Below are 21173 nucleotides of genomic sequence, written 5' to 3'. Positions count from 1 at the left end.
TGTGTTTATTATATCCCAGGTCCCTGCCAGGAAATTATTCTGAAGAAAGTAAAAAATATTTTTAAAGGAAAGAACTATTGAGTAATGAAGATGTAAACTTTTCAGTGATGAATGATGTGCCGAGGGCTTATTGGAATTGCTTGACCTGAATAGCTCACTCTTCTTGCCATTTCCTGGAATTCCATTTATAATACTCAAGAACTCAATCTTTGATAGTGATAAAGGGTTAATGCATGAGTCTGATGAGGTGCTACATCAATACTGAAGAAGTGGCATATGAAGAAGTAATAATGACATTGCTAGAAATGAATAGAAAGCGATAGCATGGAGGAAGAAATTTAGCCCTTGATATATTTAATCCTTAAAATGAGATTGACATAGTAATTGAGCATAAGCAAGATATTTTCATTTGCATTTTATTGTTTCTAATCTTCTGTGGAACAGAAGAAATTGAGAACTGTCCCTTTAATAAAACCCTGTTTACCTATCCTCTTCTAGTAGGAGTGGCTTAGGAACCTGTAGAGTGAGGTGTAACTACCAATTCTGCATTCTGACCTGCAACCTTGGAAAGAGTGCTGATACTACAAACCAGGAAGTGACAAATAATGTGCTTTGAACTCTGTAGGACTTGTCTTTCATAAGGAAAAGCCTCTCATAACAAAAAGAGAAGATTGAAACAGTGATTTTATGTAGTTGTCATTAAATATTGGGAACTCTGCTGCAGATAAAGACTTTGCAGAATACTTAGAATACAAAGCTTTCTGGGCCAGAAATTGATCTTCTGACTTTTGAGTCGTATCTGATTGCTGCTTGGTTCATCTTTATTTTGTTAAAGTAGCCTGCAGGCTGAACCAGGACTCTTCATTGTTTGCAGGTACGTGGTCAGCCTTTGGTTAAAATTTAGGATGTTTTTTAAAACAACCTCTTTAGAAAATTATTGTTATTCAGAGAATTATGAATATCAGTCTGGGTATATGTTTTAATGTTTAAATATTCAACACAACTATAAATAAATGACCACGTTTTTGTCTTTTCTGATCAACTTTATGGAAAAACTTGTTTTTAACAAATGAGCAGATCTATAAAATGGTGAACTTAAAAAAAGATGGTGAATTAAATGAGTTCTATTTTGTTTTCCACTAATTTACATACATAGATACTTTATATATACACTTTATATTTTTATAAATTTATATTTATATATGTAAACATATACTTTATATATAAATACTTTATACTTTGTATAGAAGTTCCTATATATATATATAAACTCAGAAATGAAAAAGTATATTGAAATTACCCTATTAACTATTCACATCTTGATAGTTTTTGATAACGTATTTAAAACATTCATGTAGTCAAATAAAATTGTGTTTTTATTGTTAATATTTTATGTCTAAGTTTCATGTCATTCAGTTGTAGGAAGTCACCTGAATATTTATAATTGTTTTATCTACTTCTTTTAGTCTGTTTTTGGAATAGTTTGATATTTATTATTTCAGAGAAGTTTTTATAAAATAATCTTCCACAAGTATATTGAAATATTTCTTGTTTCTCTTTATAAAGTTAACCATCCACTTATGACACTAGAAGTATTTCAAAGATAATGTCTTTGAAAGATTGAGTTATTAGTATGAGCTAACTGCTGTACACAAATGGCTTTTTTGGAGTGGGAATCAGAAAAGAAATGTGTTAGGATCAAGAATCAAGTTCCTTAACTTTCTCTACCACTAGTGATCCTTTTTATTTTTCTTTTGTGGACACTAGTCTTCCAAAGACTTTGTCCACCAAACAAATGGTATATAACTAAATAATAAAATCTTAGAACATTATTGTTTATTAGACAAACATTATTTGCAATGAGAGTTTCTTATGAGCCTGAATAACTGCTCTAGGCTAATGTAATTCAGCCTCAAAGGGGCCTGACATTTTACTTAGCTTGAATAACTTTATTGTAGGTAATTGTTTGGATACTTTTTATTTTTGGAAATATTGATAGTAATGTCTGAATTTTCATCAACTACTCTTGTGGAATCTTACCAGTCTGGGTATGGCAAATTGGAAACTAGTGGTCTAAAATGCAGACGTTTTTTTCTTAATTTCTTCGAGGTTCTGTAAAATATAGTGAAGGTCATCTAGTGTAATGTAACAAAGATTCCATAGCCACTAGACATGGAGAAGAAACAAGGAGAAAGAAAAAAGAAAGTGGCATCTGTCAAGGGGAATATCAGGGAGGAATTTAAGGCATATATATGGCCCCCTTAAATCTCCCTATATTTATCTCTATTTTCCAACTTAATTTTTTTTTTTACCCCAGTTAGGTCAATAAACTATTAACCGACTGCAAAATAGACATTACCTATGTTCTTTATGTATTTATTTTGTATTTGTGTGTTGGTTTCTCTCTCTCAAAATTTCCTCCTCTCTCCATTTTCCCCATTCATGTCCTTCCTTCAGCTCTGCTAAAGACATTTAGCCAATGTGAAGCCTTATCTGATCACGCTAAACCACAGTAATATTTCTTGCCTTTAGACTTTAAAAAATTCTTTTTTTTCATTTATTTATTTTTGAGAGACAGAGAGACAGAGCATTAGTTGGAGAGGGATAGAGAGAGAGGGAGACACAGAATCTGAAGCAGGCTCCAGGCTCTGAGCTGTCAGCACAGAGCCCGATGCGCGGCTCGAACTCACAAACCACAAGATCATGACCTGAACCGAAGTCAGACGCTTAACTGACTGAGCCACCCAGGCACCCTTGCCTTTAGACTTTTATAGTAAGTTGATTGTATCAGTACTTTAGTACTTAATATTATAGCCTGTCATATTTAACTTAAAAGTCTCCCATGGTTCTTCAACTATATTATAAGTTGTTTGAGAACAAGGAGCTTAACTTGTATATATCATGTTTATTCTTAGCCATGTAGTGCAGTGATACATGTTTGGAGGTTCTAAATAAATATTTGCTAAATGAATGAGAAATAGTCTTGCCAACAGTTGCCTCAGGTGTTATGTTGCCTCCCTCTACGGTGCTTAATCATGTAATTAACCACCTAAAATGTTTCTAGAAATCAGACCATTGGTTATCTTATTATTATTGTTTTTGTTTTGCTCTACAGTGCATGCATGACTTTTTTGTTTTAGATGATTTTAACACTGATATGTTACCTATAAAGAAAGAACAAGATGGATTTTTTTATAAATGAATTAAAGGAAATACTCTGAATTCTATCCTGTTGCCTTTTATATTGTAGGAAAATATAACTTAAAATTTACTGATATATAAGGTGTTAAAAATGGTCAAAATATTCAGATACATTATGGATTAAGAGAATGGTTTTGAGTTGATGATTAGAACACTGAATGCTGATCCAGTGGTCATGGTAGACAGTTGGATTGTAGAATTTATTTATTTATTTATTTATTTATTTATTTATTTATTTGGCTGTAGAATTTAAATTTCTTTTTTAAGAAAATTTCTTTTTTAATTTGAGAGGCAGAGAGAGACAAAGCACAAGTTGGGGAGGGGCAGAGAGAGAGGGAGACACAGAATCCAAAGCAGGCTCCAGGCTCTGAGATGTCAGCACAGAGCTGGAAGTGGGGCTTGAACTCATGAACCGGGAGATCATGACCTGAGCTGAAATCAGACGCTTAACCTACTGAGCCACTCAGGGGCCCCTGGATTGTAGAATTTAAATTGCAGATTAGTGATTGCCCAATAATACTATGAACAAATTATTTTATGAAGAGACAATTTGAAACCTCTTCTCATTTAAGTAGTTATTATGTTATACACTTTAAAATCATAATTTTATCTACTCCCAGTATCAACCCTGTCAGGTAAGTTTTGTTAACCCGTTTTTAAAAAATGTTTATTTATTTATTTTGAGAAGGAGAGAGAGCACGGGCAGGGGAGGGGCAGAGAGAGAGAGAATACCAAGCAGGTTCCATGTTGTCAGTGCAGAGCCTGAGGTGGGACTCAGTCTCACGAACTGTGAGATCATAACCTGAGCCGAAATCAAGAGTAGGACGCTAAACCTATTGAGCCACCCAGGCACCCCTGTTAACCCATTTTTTATACATGCAGAAAACTGTCATTTGAAAAGGCCAAATAACTACCAAACTTTCACATTTAGAATCTGCACAACAGGTCATTTTGACCTCAAAATTCATGTTTGAATCACTATGTTGTAGTATCTTATATTTTCCAATATTCAGTGTAATTTTTGTGTCATTTTAGAGCTTGACCAGACAGGAATTCTGGCAGCTGCTCCAGCAGAACTATGGTAATGAGCTAGGCTTAAATGCTGAAGAGATGGAAAACTTGTCTTTGTCAATCGAGGATACTGTGCAGCCAAGGTAGAGCAAAATGTTAACTATCACAACTTATTAATCATTAATGAAAGCAGAATTATTTTAGACTTTACCAATTTAGAATTTCTATTAAATTGTCCTTGGGTGGAATTTGCCTCTTTGGTCTTTGTAGTGGAATGAAGTGAAAGGTGAGGACATTGAATAGTTTGCTAAATTGGTAAGCAAATATAGGACATATAAGGAAATGTTAATTTTGTAACTCTGTTACCTAGGGTTTGCTTAAAGCATAGTTTTAGTAAAACTTTTTTTTAAGGGTCTGAAGAAGTACCTAGTGACATCTCTGAGCTTGTAGATAACAATAAAATAAACTAGCTGGTAGGTATTTTGAGGGATACAAAGATGGTATGATGTTTCCTCAAGGAAACCCTAGCATAGTGCTTGACATGTAGTTGACACTCAATAAATACTGAATGCATTAATGAAAGGAGCTGATACTACTATGGAGAATGCAAATACTTATAATACAGGGTTGAAAATGACAAAGGCCAAAAGGAGCAATAGATAATATGATAAATTCAGAGATGAGATTATTTTTGACTGATGGGGATTCTTTGGAAGAGTGGATATTTTTATTAACCTATACAAGTAAAAGTGCATTTTGTCCAATGGTAATTGAGGTCGTAGCAATAAAAACAATTAAGGATAATACATTAAAATTCTATAGTAGACATTATAAATGACGGAAGCAAGTGAAAGAAGTGAGTTACCCAAGAGCACGTATTGTACAATCCATTTATGTGAAATGGAATCCAGAATGAGCACATCTATAGAGACAGAAAGTAGATTAGTATTTACCAAGGGCTGGGAGGAAGGGAGAATGGGGAGTGATTACTAACAGGCACAGGATTTCTTTTTGTTGATGAACATACTCTAAACCTAGATAGTGGTTGTGGCTGTACAACTCTATAAACCACTGTATTGTACACATTAAATGGGGTGAATTTTATGGAATGTGAGTTATATCTTAATAAAACTCTTAAAAATTCTATAGCAAGTTAAAAATGGAAATCTTTCAGAAGTCTCAGTATGTTTACAGTTTTTTTTTCTTCTATTTTAGGTAGTCTTCTAGTTATGCTGATCCTCTTTATACTGTTTCAGCTCAGCATCAATATTTTAGACTTTTTTACGTGGTTGCACATGCATATTTTATTAGTTTTCTGTAAAGTTAAAATTTTCCATTGTACTACTCTCCTTGTAAAGTTTACTAGTGTTTCTTAGGTACTGGGGCTGGGTAGAAAAACAGTTGACATAATGTAGAGAGCCTTGGGTTATGGTAAAGAAGATCTGGATTCTTGTCTGGACTTGGCCACCAAGTATCTGCACAACCTCAAGCAAATCTCGTAGCCTTTCAGATCCTCACTTTACCCATCTCTGAAATGAGGTAGTTAAACTAGATAATCTCCAAGGTCCCTGCCAACTCAAGGAGTTTCTTGTGAAGAAGAGAATATTTTTTTTATTAAAAAATTTTTTTTAATTTAATTTTTTTTAATTTACATCCAAGTTAGTTAGCATATAGTGCAGCAATGATTTCACGAGTAGATTCCTTAATGCACCTTACCCATTTAGCCCATCCCCCCTCCCACAACCCCTCCCCTAGCCCTCAGTTTGTTCTCCTATTTATGAGTCTCTTCGGTTTTGTCCCCTTCTCTGTTTTTATATTATTTTTGTTTCCCTTCCCTTATGTTCATCTGTTTTGGTTCTTAAAGTCCTCATATTAGTGAAGTCATATGATTTTTGTCTTTCTCTGACTAATTTCACTTAGCATAATACCCTCCAGTTCCATCCACGTAGTTGCAAATGGCAAGATTTCATTCTTTTTGATTGCTGAGTAATACACCATTGTATACATTTTCTTTATCCATTCATCCATCGATGGACATTTGGGCTCTTTCCATACTTTGGCTATTGTTGATAGTGCTGCTATAAACACAGGGGTGCATGTGTCCCTTTGAAACAGCACACCTGTATCCTGTGGATAAATGCCTAGTAATGCAATTGCTGGGTTGTAGGGTAGTTCTATTTTTAGTTTTTTGAGGAACCTCCATACTGTTTTCCAGAGTGGCTGCACCAGCTTGTATTCCCATAAAAAAGTTATTTTTAAATGTTCATTTATTTTTGAGACAGAGAGAGAACATGAGTGGGGGGAGGGGCAGAGAGAGAGGGAGACAGAATCTAAAGCAGGCTCCAGGCTCCAAGCTGTCAGCACAGAACCCAATGCGGGGCTTGAACCCACGAACCGTGAGATCATGACCCGAGCCCAGGTCAGACGCTCAACAGACTGAACCACCCAGGCGCCCAAGAATAAATATTTTTGACCAAGTGCTTTATACACTGTAAGTTCTAGCTTTTTGAGGTCACCAGAAAACTTTCTTCTAGCAATTGAGTGCTTTCTCAGAGAGAATGTGGCCAGATTCTTATTTCCTCTTCTCTTCCTTTTCCCTTTCTTCCTATTTCCAAAAGAAGTGTATCTGTCTCACACCTTTATTTCCTCAGCTGTTCCACTTTCTTTGTCTTCATTTTCAATCTCTCCATCACTCTCTCTCCTCCTTTTTCCTTTCTATATTTCTCCACAACTCACTCCCATCCTTAAAATCCTTAGATGCAGACACTCAGCTGCTGGGCTAGTCTCAAAGGGCCATTTTTCTTGTTGGGTCCCCCTCAGTCTTGCCATTCTGCCTAGCCAGGAGTGACTTGGTGGCAGACCTAAGTATTATTTGGGTGGGGTAGAATAGGGATGAAAGGCCCTTTGGCTTTTCTGTTCCTTCCTCAGGATAATCTAGCTAAAGATGTTAGGCTGCTACTTTATTTTAGAAGAGCTTTAAGTCTCTATCTAGCAATGATTACATAGGAATAATAATTGCTCAATAAGTTCAAGGCCTGAAAATTAGATCAGTTGTACTTCTTTTATATATAATAGATTTTCCTTTCTTTATGCTCCTCCCAGAAAGAGGAAAAGCAAGTCCCAGGACATTTGTTGTAGTCATGTTCCTATGACCATTTGAAAGCTGTTCCTTAAACCTGGTTCTTAGGAACAAGAAGAACAAGAAAAGGGGCATGGACTGATCAATGGGGTCTGTGCTCAGACATCAGGAGCACCCCCTTCTGGGAGGGAGTCACCACCTCAGCTGGAACTGAGTCAGAAGAAAGGAAATCCAGAGCTGCCTCCTGGTGCTGACTGGCATCCAACCCAAACATCTAGTCTGTACCTTTCAAAGCTTTGTGGCGGTCCCCAACTGAAATTCAAACAAGCTATAATATTCATTGGGTTACTTGCTGTTATTGCCGCTGGTATTTGGTTAATTTTTTAATGGTTTCTGACATTTATAATGTCTCATATGAGCACATCTTATTTTCAAAAATAAAGTCATTTGCAGGTGGTTTAAGAAGATGGTCTTGTTATAAGTAGGACTTATTTGTTACATTACAAAAAACCATTTGTTGTCAAAATGCTGTATAATAGAGAAGACCTCAGTAGGGAGACTAAATCACTTATTTGTATGAAATTGATCTTGGTTATATTTCTATAATGATGTGTTTCTTATAGAAGTCCAGGAAGAAGCAGCTTGGATGATTGTGGGGCGAGAGATGAAAAATTTTCCAAGTCCATCAGTTTTACACGAGAATCAGTTAATCGTGTTTCAGAGACAGAGTCAATTGATGGAAATTCACCGAAAGGGGTTAGTGTATGATATCCCTTTTAAAATATATCTGATGCTGTCATGTGTTCATCATAATGTAAGATCAAATAAAAACAAAGTGTACAAAATTTTTAAAGTTTAGGATGTCAGGCTGCTCCTTTATTTTAAGAAAAGGGTTTTAAGTCTTTAAGTAACTGAGGTTATATGGGAATAATATATTGTTCTGTTCAGAGCTGGATATGGTGCAAAACTACCAGACAGTTCCCTGAGCATCTGTCTATAAGGGGGATAGGCATCATTAAAAATAAAATATGATAGAGAAATTCGTAGTTAGCAGAATTTTTCTCAGGGTAAGTGGTGTGTGGTGAAAAGAATTTGTTTTGAAGGGGGAGATGAGAACCCTGAGTAGCATGCTTGAGTAACAGTAAATGCTTCGTAAGCTGACTATGAAAGTAGGCACATCTGGTTAATTACTAGTTAGTTTCTTCCTTTATTTTTTCAAATATCATTATAAGCCCATTGTTCCCTCCCCCATTATTTATTTATTTTTAATACTCAGTTTGTCTCCTCTGGCAACAGGAGCCCCTTCAGGTGGGCTCCTTTGTGTTTTAGAAATGATCAATAATCTTTGATGGCTTTCTTTCTTTCTGGCACAACAACATGTCCCAGGCACACTTTGTACACTTACTGTCCCAGACTTAGTATTAACCATTTTCCTAATGGGCCATCGTTCTTAGTGAAGAATGGTATTTAGAGACCGCACTCTAAGCGCTGGAAGTGCTCCTACTATAGAGCTTTCATTCTGCTGACTGGGGATGTAAGTCTGGGGCCAAAGCTGAATTTCTTGGTTTAAAGCAGAGCTTTGGTTTCAAATTCTGCCTCTGCCACTTGCTACCTGAATGCCCTTAAATGTTAACTTAATTACTTAACATTTCTATGCTTTGGTTTTCTCAACTGTAAGATGAGGACTATAATACTCCACAGGGTTTTTTTAAATAAGAATGACATAAATTAATATATGTGAAATTTCATTAAACAATCCCTATTACACATTAAGTATTCAATAACCATAAGCTATTATAATTGAGGGTGAATCTACATGTGGCCAGCAATGGGCCTTTTCTGATTTCTCCCATGGAGCTCTCAGCATCTCCTGTGAATAAATTTGGGAAAACTTTGAATAGAATGTGTAAAGGCCACCAAGTTATCACCTTGTTTCGGGCATCATTCATCTATTTCAGTCAGATTTTGTGTTGTGGATCTCTTGTAAAACTACTTATATAGAGACCCTTAGGAACTTACTACTGTAGTAAGGGAGGTGATTCTGGATGCTAATCTTTTTGTATGTTCTCATGGAGAAAACCAAACCACTCAAATTTGGGGAGGTAACAGGACAGGAGGTCTCTTGCAGTCTCCTGATCCTTTTATAAAAGTCTGACTTTGAGGATTAGATTCTCAAAATTACTAATCTTGAGTCTTTCTTACAACCTTCTTGACATTGTCTTCTGTACCCGCTCTTAGAATAGTTAATCCATTGGTTCTTCCTTCTAGTTTTGTCCCTGAGGGAGGTCATATTTCATTTAAGGAAAGGGAATGGAATGTAGAGGAAGATTTTAATGTTTTAAGATTGGTCATACATTCATTGTCATTTTCAGGTTATGGGATACAATATAGTTCAGTCCTTTTTTTTTTTTTTTTTTTTTTTGCATTCAAGAACAGTATGATGAGATAGATTCTCATATGGCAACAAATATCATATGTCACTAACTTTGTTTCCTTTTTACTTGTAAGAAAGTTGGAAATAACAAAAAGCGAGAAATAACATTTTTTTTCTAAGATGAAATAGGTCTTTCTTAAGTTATAAAATTAATATTCTTTGTAAAAATTCAGGAAATATAGAAAAGAACACAAATAAAAACTGTTCAAATGTCAACCACGAAAAGATAGTGACTGTTACTTTTCCTACAAGTATTTGTCTATATTCCTTATAATAGGAGCCATACCTTAATTAGAAAGAACAGGAGAAATATGTGTGTAAACTTACTCAGCATCTGCTAAAGAGGCTCTGGATCAGCTAAGTAGGCATGTTGCTTTGCAGTGTGGTACTCCCAAATAAATCAAGTCTCAATTTTAGCAGTAATCTCTGCTTGAAGAATGAGTTCTCTGATGAGGGTAGTTTAATCCTTTCACAAATTGTGTCCTGGGTCCCAGTTGTTATTCTGTTCTCTGAGTGGCCAATAGAAACCCATATCCTCCCTGGAGTTTCACTGCTACTCAAAGATCTGGGGCAGGAAGTGTAAGGATTACAGATATGCTTCTTTCAATGCAAGAAAGTACTTTGCTATGTAGTTGATATTTTTTATGCTGGTCTATTAAACCTAATTTTAATGCTATCCTACTTGAATACTAACATAGCAATAGCATTCATACTTTAATGCCTAACATTAAATTTATTATAGAAACGACATCTCTTGATTAAACCATTCTCAGAAAGTATAGATAGCATCATATATGGAATATATTTTAATGCCCAATCCCTTAGTTCTTTAACAGCAAAGCCAACTGTGTTCTTAGGAGTTTGCTGTGAAATTGTTTCCTGTTGAACCTCTTTCCTCCACTGTACTCTTATGTGACTCTTATTCTCTTTATTTGCTTTCTCTTTCCCCTGTAGTTACTGGTCTTGAGAATGGGGGAGTTCTCTTCCTTGAGATGATGGGGCAAGTATTGTCTGGGGACACTAATCGGGTTTGACTCCTCTCTTCCTTGCCCACTTTAAAGAATCTACTGCTCTATTATTGTTGTTCTCTGCTCCCCTTTCCCTTCTGCTCAAGTGATTCACGTGATGTTGACTGTGAGTTCTTCTTATATGATGTTCTTCTTAAATTTATTGTTCAGTACTGTGTCAGAAGATGATTTCAGAATGTATTATCATATATTATTGTTTACAAATATTTATGGACTGTATTGGAAATGTGATGCAAACATAACACATTTTCCAAAGAGCTGTATTTCCAAGAGTCTTTATTATTAAAGATCTCACTTTAAAATCTAAGCCAATAATCTGTTTTTTAAACTGGATTGTTTTCCTTTTAGGGGTTAGGGAAAGAGGAACCCCCAAGTGAGAAACAGATCAAAAAGAGTCCTTTACTAACTTCAGAGAAGAGGTTAAGTAGAGTGCCATCAAAATCACTGGACTTGAATAAAAATGAATATCTTTCTCTGGACAAAAGCAGCACTTCAGATTCTGTTGATGAAGGTAAAGAATTTCTTATAAATTTTAATAACATTTCAGTTATGTCTCTTAATGTTTATCTTTGTATTGGGTAAGTGCAGTTTGAGAATTTATTCACATTCTCACTCTATAAAAAACCAAAGGAATGGTGGGAGTTGATAGAAAATAGGGGAAAGAAGCTGCCAGATCTAACCCATCTCCACTTTTCAGAAGCCTGGGTTGTGAGGATTTCCATCACATTTAGCTATTAAAATTCCAAGCCGGAAGTCAATGGAGATGGAGCAGTAGCAATGGAAAAGCAAACCTGAATAAAAATCTGCATGGTGTTACAGACACCATAATTGTACTTTCTTTTGACTACCAAAAAAAAAAAAAAAAAAAAAAGAAGGAAAAAGAGAGAGATGCAAAAGTAGAGAATATAATAAAAATAAAACCCAGCTGCTTAAAGGAAATTTTATAGAAAATCATGTTCTACTTTCTCTAAGTTAATACTGAAAACCTGGGGCTTGTCATACTTACTAAGTGGGCATTTTAAGGAATCTTTCTTTTTTTTTTTTTTCACCGTAAGATTGTTGACATCTGAAGTCAGTGGGGAGACATTGGGAAAGATACCGAGTAGTGGCTACTTTCCACTTTCAGGAAAGGGTACAAAGCCAGTGGATTTTACTGTATCTGCTTTCTATCTGGCAATGCTCAGAATATTGGGAATGGGGACATTATAGTGGTTTCGATCTGTAGGACATGACTGTATTTGCTAGTTCAGTTACTATTCAGATTAGACCTGGTATGGGATCTCCTGAAGTCTTTTACTGTAAGTGAAAAACAAATCCATGAAAACCAAAACTAAATCCAAGTCAAATCTAAAATCAAATCCAAATCCAAAAGCAAACCAAGACCCAATCTCTGAAAACCAAATCCAAATCAAGTTAGACTTTGGTTTGGGAATACTGTAGTAAGTATCTTTAATGAAAACTAAATCCATGATCTTGAAAATGTAAATAAAAATTCAGTAGTTCCTAAAAATCATAGAATGCATTTGGACAGTTGTTGAGTTCTTTTGAAAACATAGTTGAGAGTTTTTTTTTAAGAGGATTGAGCTCCATGAATGACTAGAGTCTCAGTGTCCTTACCATTCATGCTCTGGTGTGCTGCAGTGTGTATGAATTAGTAATCTGCCTGACTGAACCTCTGACTTTAGGAAGACCTACTCTGGCACCCAGTGGCCAGATAGGTAAGTGACACCAAAACAGTTTTTCCCCCTCTTCTTTTTCACCTGCTCTTTTATAAGAATGGTCCTCAAAAAGGAGCTTCCTTATTGGTCCTAAAAAATTAACATTAATGATAAGTTACATAAGGGATAATATATCTCATAGAAGTTGTGTTCATATCTAGAAATAAAGAATAACAGCAGTGTAGTTGCTGTAGTCCATGTTAGCCCTGGTCACATTTCCTTCTTGCTGATGTCCCTTTAAAGACTGGTTTTACAGCAGTAAGACTTTACATGTAACATTTAACCTTCTTTTGTGGAGGTTTTCTTTAAGGTGCACGTAATGACTTTTTCCTTATTAGATAACAAATCAAGTACTTCTGTTGCTTTCCCCTAGTAGATTTCAAAATTTCAGGCTTATCATAAGTGGCTATTATAAGGAATCTATTTTTTATTTTCTGGAAGTTGTGACCTTATGAAGATACTTGAAATCAGTGAAGGGGGAAAATAAGAAAGGTCAAAAGAAGAAAACCATCCCAGGAAATCTGTGTGTGGGTTTAGGGAGAGTTAGGTAGATGGCAGAGTATTTTAAACCAAACATCATCTTATTTAAAATCATAGTATTTTGATCTACCATTGTAAGCAGTCTGAGTGAGAAAATGAGAGGATTTCCTTTTTTTCTCTCTTCTGCCCCCTACAGATTGTAATCTTTGGGAGAGTACCATTTTGAAGGAGAGACTCCTTCTAGACTCATGTATCCTCATGAGATATCTTACAGAGGGGCCTGAAACTAGTGTGCTCCCTTTGATGTGGAGTTTAACTGAAGCCCATATAGGAAAAGTTAGCCTAGAATCTGCTTTGACTCGTTCTTTTTTTAATGTATATCTTATGCTATGGTAGGCCACCCACCAAGATTGAAGGGAGCCTTTTTAGGGACATTTCTGTACTTCCAGAAATGGGTTCTGGGCTGCCACCTCCTGAACAAAATGCTGAGCATTGTGTTTTAATCTGTTAAGCCATATATGAACTTGAAAATTTGATATATAATATTTCATAGAATAAGCTGTAGAAGAACCTTGTTTATCTAGAGTGCTGTTGCTGATAGGCTTTCTGCAGCTTATTAACTACATGCTCAGTTTTGGGTAGGAGCGCAGAGAATTTGAGAAGATGCTAGGAGTTTCCTGGCAGATGAAGATGAGTTGACACAATGTATCCACATCTACAAGTATAATGAAATTGTGGCTGTATTTTTGGCCAAAATAACATTTCTGTTGCTATCAGGGTTTACTTCTTTCACCTGCCCTGCTCTATGCGTGTCACGGATAGTCTGTGAAACATCTGCCCCAGGAGGTAGAGCCTTGAGTGGAAGCTGACAAACTGGCTGATGTCATGAGATACCAGGGCTGTGTCATGACAGAATTAAGTTTAGTTTTAATTGCTTAGATCAGAACTTGGTGTGACAGGGTGCCCTAACCAAAGTCACTTATGTTGAGAATGGAAGCTAAGTGAGGCAAAGATTAGGCTGGGGGAGGGGCACATAAGAATAACAAAATTAGAATCCATTGATCTACAGCTGATAGACCAAGATGAATTGGAAACTCATGCAAAGAAAAATAGGAATCAGATATCAGGTGATGCTAATTAATAAAGGTGAGGACAAGTAAGCCTCTGGGGAAAGCAGAGAAAAAGCCATGAAATAGTCTAGCACATCAGGGAAGCACCATGAGACTAAACCAGGTAACCCTGACATAGTTACCTGAGGCAGGTTTTTAAACAACACTCTCAAATTGAACTTGGTTTTTCACATGTAAAGAAAGCCCTCAAACTATGTCAAGAAGACAGCAGGTCACCAGCTTTTAAGAAGATACAGGATAGAACAAATTGTGCGTCCTTAGTTACTTAATTAAACTCCAAATCTGCTTTTCTTGCATACCTATCTGGTACATTTTTCGTGAACTCTCAAAACACTGTCCACATAAGGTTTTAGTTCCATTCATGCCCATGTCCCTCTCATATTTATTTATCTGACTCACTTTTCCCATCCTTTCCACTGGCTACTTTCAAACTGATAGGTTTGAATATTTTCAATTCAAGAGATGTTTCTTCTTTATTGGAAATAGTTACCTGCTCTCAGGTTGAGCGCTGTTCCCTTCCCTACTTGAAATACCACTTGCTAGCTTCATATGTCACAGCAATATCACTGGTGATCTTACTTGGATAGGAGGCTTTAAAGTACTGTGAATGTCATACATAAATAATCCCAGATGGAAATAGTTTATTTCAGGTTCTTACTTCCTTGAATTAATTTCCATACAAAAGGTATTATTAATTTCTAATAGTAATACCACAAATTCCATTTTGTCAGTCATAATATAGAATAATTGATCAACTAATTGAGTTTAAATGAGATATGAAAATGTAATATTTATGTGAGTATAGTTTGTTTCCTTCATAAATGTGAATAGGAAACTTACTTTTGAAAAATTACAGTTTAAGAGTTCTTTAGAGAAATGACTGCTTCTAGGGCTGAGGTGGGGAATATGCAAAATGAGGCTGGAGTTTCTTGTAGGGCCAGAAGTAAAGAAATGCTTCAAAAAAAAAAAAAGAGGTGTATCAAAAGGGCATAGGAGTCAACCTGAAAGAGCTCCTAATGGCCAAAGTAAAAAAAAAAAAAAAATTGAGCAACAAAATATATAATGATAGTATTGGATTATAACCTAAAGTATAAAATAACTATTCATGAGTCCATACTGACACAAATAATCAAATAAATACAAACAAGGGGGGGACAAAACACAAGCCTTCCTTACAGCGTTTCAAATAATATACATACATACTCCCCCTTCTACACTTGATCTTAGCCAAAAGGCCAAGAAGCAATCATACTCCCCCTTCTAGAAAGTGGAGCTTAATTCTCTTTCCCTTGAGCATGGACTGAGCTTAGTGACGCATTTCTAACAAACAGAATATGGAAAGGTAAAAATGGTAACTTTACAGAGGAGGAGCCTGCCAGACACCACCATAACCAAATGATCAAGGTTACCATTATCATAACTCATGCTGATACCCTGGATCCCCTGAGTTTGATGAGAAGGGGACTTCACCTTTGTGGGTGTTCTTCGCCAAATCCACAACCCCAGTACAATCATGAAAAAACAGATGAACCCAAATTGAAGGACATTCTACAAAATACCTGACCAGAGTTCTTCAAGTGTGTAAGGCCATTAAAAAACAAGGAAAGAGTGAGGGACTATCACAACTGGAGGAGATAAGGGAGATAAAACAATGAAATACAGTGTGGTATTTTGGATTGGATCTTTTTATAAAAAAAGGACATTACTGGAAAAGGGTAACAATAACACCGAGCTTCATTGATTGTAAATCTAAAATTATTCCGAAATAAAAAGTTAAAAAATATGGTTGCAAAATGGAAGTCCTATAAATAAAAATTGACCGTAAGATACTTTTTTTAAAGCACTTTCAGTAGTCATTCATTCAGAAATAGTTATTTAACACTTTTATGTGCCAAATACATAATGTATATAGGTGTTTAAAATTGACATAGCCCCTACTCAGATGGAACTTAGAGTCTTATGCAGGAGAGAGGCAATAAACAAGTCAACAAGCCAGTAAAGATAATAATTACAATTCAGGATAAGTTCATGAAGGAAATGAACAGGATTAATAGAATCATCTATACTTGTTTGTTTTCTTTGTGAATATATCAGTAATTTTTTCAATGAACATACATTCTATTTCAGAAAAAGCTATTTCTCAAGCCTAATTGGGAAGTTATCTCAGAAAACCTTAGCATATTACCTAGTTTCAGTGATTTATTTCTCTATGAAAGGAGCCATTATTTGAAATTTCTGTGACTAGCTCTTGCCTACACAAAGTATTGTTGCAGGGAGAAGGTAAATCAATATCCATCTGATATCCCTAAGTTCTTTGCACCTGTAGCAAAATAGAGAAACACAAATCATTTGATGAGGGAGAAAAAGGAATAGTTGGGGTGAAAGCAGAACTAGAAGAGTTTTTCTGATTCTTAAACTACTGCCTTTTGCTTGACTGGATTGCTTCCCATGGCTTAATATTGACAGATGGCCTACACAGACAGTTGTCAGAGCATGATATCTGTAATATGGGGGGCTTTTGTCACAGTTTTTATTCTGTATTGATGGAGCGTAATCCTTGAAATAATAAATAATCCTAGTCCTGAAATCATTAAAATTTCATATTGGATTGCTTTACTCTATTTCCTTTATCAGATTCTTATTCCTAGCTGTCTTTTTTTTTTTTTTTAATTTCCTTTTTGATTCTTTTAAGTTAAACTCCTGGCAATAAAATAGAGGTTAAGTTTGTGTTGCCCTGGAGCTGTAGTGAATTCAAATTCCATTTCAGTCACTCACTAGCCATGGAGCTTTGGCAATTCTCTCTCATTGCCTCAGTTTCCTCATCTATACAATGAAGGTGATGATAATACCATTTATCTCACAGGATTGCTGCGAGGATAAGATGAATGGGTACTTATAAGGTGCTTAGTACAATGCCTGATATATGGTAAGCACCATATAAGCATGGGCTATTTTATATAATGTTTCCAGGGAATATGAGGAGAGGTGAGCAGATATTGCTTCTTCATTTGCTACTGGTAGTTTTCAACATCATCATCATTATCAGGTTCCCAGAAAAATTAAATATTCCACTGGGTTCTACTTAGCTTTGAAGAATACTTTTCAGAAGGATTTCTTAGTTCTTTTAATGTGTGGTATTGAAAATAGGTTGTGAATACGATAAGACTTGTCTTGGGGCAGGTGGCTTTAAGTCAGGTTTGAAACGTTATTCAGGCTACCAAGTTGGTGAGTGCAGCAGATATTAGAGCCACTCATGACTTAATATCTATTGAATGTATGACCATTCAGAAATAGGACCTGCTAATTGCTGTGGTAGATACATCCCTATATATCCCAGTATTAACCTTATCATTTTTGAAGTATTCTTTTGAGTGATGTAGTACAAGAGTTTGGTATCATTCAGGTTAAATATTTTTATATCTTTAGGGTTTTGATGACTGAAATATTGATCATATATGGTTTAATTAAATATATATTATGTATAATTATATACAGTACATATGTATATAATGCCAATTTAGAGTTTTAGTAGTGTTTTGGAATGTGCTGATCATTGTAATCACATTTAAAAACCATTTTGTGCCAAAACAAACAAAAACGAAATCTTGAAATTACCATTCCTTAGTTTCTTCCCTTTCAGTCCTGTGTTTTTTGTTGTTGTTGTTTCCTTTTGCTGTTGTTTCCCCAGAAAATATGCCTGAGAAAGATCTTCATGGAAGACTTTTTATCAACCGTGTTTTTCATATCAGTGCTGAGAGAATGTTTGAATTGCTCTTCACCAGTTCACGCTTCATGCAGAGATTTGCCGATTCTAGAAATATAATAGGTTGGTTTTGTGTTTAATGATAAATTTGGGAGAATTTTATTATCCTTTAAGAGTTAAGCCTATATAAATTAATTTATGTTGTCAGGGGGAAAATTAGACTTTGATTTTATTTTGGTGATAGATAAACTAATATTTAAGCGTTTTGGTTAAATTTACATGTGAGCAGTGTAATTGTTCAATTAGTCAGATCCTACCTACAATGAGGTTCACACCCTTTGAAAACTAAAACCCTATATATTTATTAATGTACCAGTTCAGTTATTTGAACCTAATTTAAAAGGATTCTATTGCAGAACAATTGGATTCTAGTAGGGTGTAAATTGGTACAATCACTTTGCAAAATGGTTTGGCAGTAAGCTGAACATAAAAATTCTCTATGACTCACCAATTCTACTAGTAGGTATGTGTATTCCGAATGACATGTACTACAGTGTTCATAGCAGCATTATTAATAATGGTCCCAAAACAAAACAGCCCAGATACCCACCAGTAATATATGGTGGGTATGGATAATAGAATGGATAGACAAATTGTGTATGTTCACACAAAAGATTACTATACTAGCAATGAAAAAAAAAAACAAATCGTTGCTACTTGTAACAATATCAGTAAATCTCACAGATATAATGTTAAGCAAAAGAAGCCAGACACAGAAGAGTACATACTTTGATTTCTTTATATAAAGTTCAAAAACAGGCACAACTAATTTATGGACATAGAATCAGCATAGTATTTGCTGTGTGGAGAATTGGGCAGGTAAAGAGTGGGAGGGAACTTTTGGGATGTTGGTAAAGTCTATCTTGATCTGGTACACATGTGTGTTTTCTTTGTGTAAATTCATGGAGCTAGACGTACACTTGAGATTGCAATGGTTATGGTATATCTCAATGAAAACACCAAAAAAAAAAAAAATATTCCAGTTAGGAAATTAGTTAGACTCATAAAAAGGATTGCACTGATTATGTGTTAAAAGTTCTATTTTGCTAAACATCTCAAATAAGCTTATAGTTTGAAACTGAATTTATCCTAAATATTCAAAAATATTTGATAAACCTTGGGAGCACATGGTTTAGATTGCTATAAAACATTATAAAACAGCAGCAGCAGAGATTCATGTAAGTTTAATCACTTGACATAGTCAAAGAGAAAGTTATTCTGCAGTCAGTTTTAAATATAGTTTATAATTGAGCCACTTTATTAACCATTAGATATTATTCTTTTATTTGAAACTTCTATGTATTCATAGATTATATCATTGATATGGATTCTAGATACAAAAAATAATTTATTCTTATTCAGAGTAGTATAGCAAAGTGATTTCTAATTGATAGCAATTGAGTCTTGTAATTAAGAACTCTCTGTTTAAAAAATCATTTTTTTCTGTTCTTCTAGTTTTAAAAATGTGGAATATCTGAGGAATATAAATTTTCCTCTTCATGCAGTAGCTTATATTTAACTATATCTCTTCAAAATCTGTTTTGTATTTTTCTTGCTATTTATGTCTACCTGGAGAACTTGATATTTCAAAATAGTTGGATATGTTATTTTTCTTAATTTTCTAAGATGATGCTTGTTGATATTGCCCTGTCATGTTTATGGCTGCAAAGACCCCCGAGGAACTAGTATGTTATTCCATGCTGGTACTAAATGAAGTTTGTTTTTTGACTCACAACTGTACCAGGTGTCTGATATTTATCTAGCTTCAATATGGATGACTGTGTTTGCTATCTGATGTTATAAATGGCTTTTGGAAGCAAAAGCTTCTGGCTAATTACAAGTATAGACAGTAATAGGAATGGTGCTGTTTAGACCTACAGTTCATCAGAAGTTTTGCCCCCAAAGAGAATCTGCTTGCTGTACACCATTCTGCTATCTTCTGAAGTTGTTACCTGGTAATCAAAGTTCTATTTCTTGAGAATAGGTTTCAAAGGCTTCTTTTTAAAAATACTAAGAAGTATTTCTTTTTTCATGAAAAGATTTTGTATAGTCAATTATTTATGAATTTAATTTCGGCACTAAACTAAAATTTCAGCACTACTTGATCTTTTTTTTTAATTAGGGAACTTGTAAATAGGTGTTCTTTTAAATCTTTGTTAGCAGTTGTATGACACTGCTTTTATAATTCAAAACTCAGTTTTAAGTCTTTATATTCCACTTTTTAATTTTTAAAATTATAAACTTTCAGAAAAGTTGCATGAATAGTATAATAAAACCCATATAGCCATTCCCAAAATTCACCATTTTTTTGTTGTTGTGGTAAAATGTATATAACATAACATATACCATTTTAACCATTTTTAAGTGTTCGTTTCAGTAGCATTAAGCACATTGACATTGTATAATCATCAAAACCATCCATCCTCAGAACTTTTTCATCTTCCCAAACTGCAACTCTGTACTTATTAAAAAATAAATCTCTATTCCTCCTTCTCCCAACTGCTAATGACCACCATTCTACTTTCTGTCTTTACGAATTTGACTACTTTAGGTACCTCAAATAAGTGGAATCATACAATATTTGTCCCTTTGTGTCTGGCTTATTTCACTTAGCGTGTCTTCAGGGTTTATCCTTGTAGCATGTGTCAGAATTTCATTCCTTTTTAAGGCTGGATATCATTCCATTCTATGTATATACATACTTTGTGTATCCATTCATATCCATTGATGGAGTTTTGAGTTGTTTCTACTTTTTAGTTATTGTGAGTAATACTGCTGTGAACACTGATATACAAATATCTGTTTGAGTCCCTGTTTTCAATTCCTTTGGGTGTATATGTAGAAGTAGACTTACTGGATCCTTAGGTAACTCTATGGTTGCTTTTTGAGGAATGGCCATACTGTTTTCCATAATGGCTACATCATTTTACATTCCCCCCAGAATGGCTGCATCATTTTACATTCTCCCCAGCAATGCTGCATAAAGGTTCCAATTTCTCCATATCCTTGCCAGCACTTGTTATTTTCAGTCTTTGTGATAACAGCCATCCTAATGGAATGAAGATTTGCCAATTTAAAAACTTTATTACATCAAAGGATTCATAAAGGATTCTGCAGATCCTGCTTTTTATTACTTTAATTCAGTATATCAAGTGGCTGATGTGTCCTTTGTACATTGTTGTATTTTAAAAATAATTTCATCCCTGATTTTTTGTATCATGATGAGCTTTACTTAGGTATTGGGGGGCTTGACTAGTCCAAAATGTTGTTAATTATATGATGTTCTGGTACATGATTCAGTAGGATTGTTGGTAAAATTGGTTACAATA

General features: G+C 34.9%; 1 protein-coding gene across 2 annotated transcripts in view; it reads left to right on the top strand.

Moving 5' to 3' along the window:
* Window positions 1–21173, top strand: part of GRAMD1C (GRAM domain containing 1C) — a 115015-nt gene that overhangs the window by 62740 nt on the left and 31102 nt on the right. The window contains exons 1-5 of one of the 2 annotated variants that reach the window (XM_047874271.1): window positions 550–874; window positions 4237–4355; window positions 7915–8047; window positions 11102–11264; window positions 17770–17907. In XM_047874271.1, coding sequence (XP_047730227.1) covers window positions 4312–4355; window positions 7915–8047; window positions 11102–11264; window positions 17770–17907 — 478 coding nt within the window. In that variant the 5' untranslated portion in view covers window positions 550–874; window positions 4237–4311. Of the gene's footprint in view, window positions 1–549; window positions 875–4236; window positions 4356–7914; window positions 8048–11101; window positions 11265–17769; window positions 17908–21173 lie in introns of those variants that run through there. The other variant, XM_047874270.1, reaches the window with a different exon arrangement.

This window comes from Prionailurus viverrinus, chromosome C2 (assembly GCF_022837055.1).
Source record: "Prionailurus viverrinus isolate Anna chromosome C2, UM_Priviv_1.0, whole genome shotgun sequence".
Taxonomy (NCBI): Eukaryota; Metazoa; Chordata; class Mammalia; order Carnivora; family Felidae; genus Prionailurus; species Prionailurus viverrinus.
This window is presented reverse-complemented; position numbering and strand designations above follow the sequence as displayed.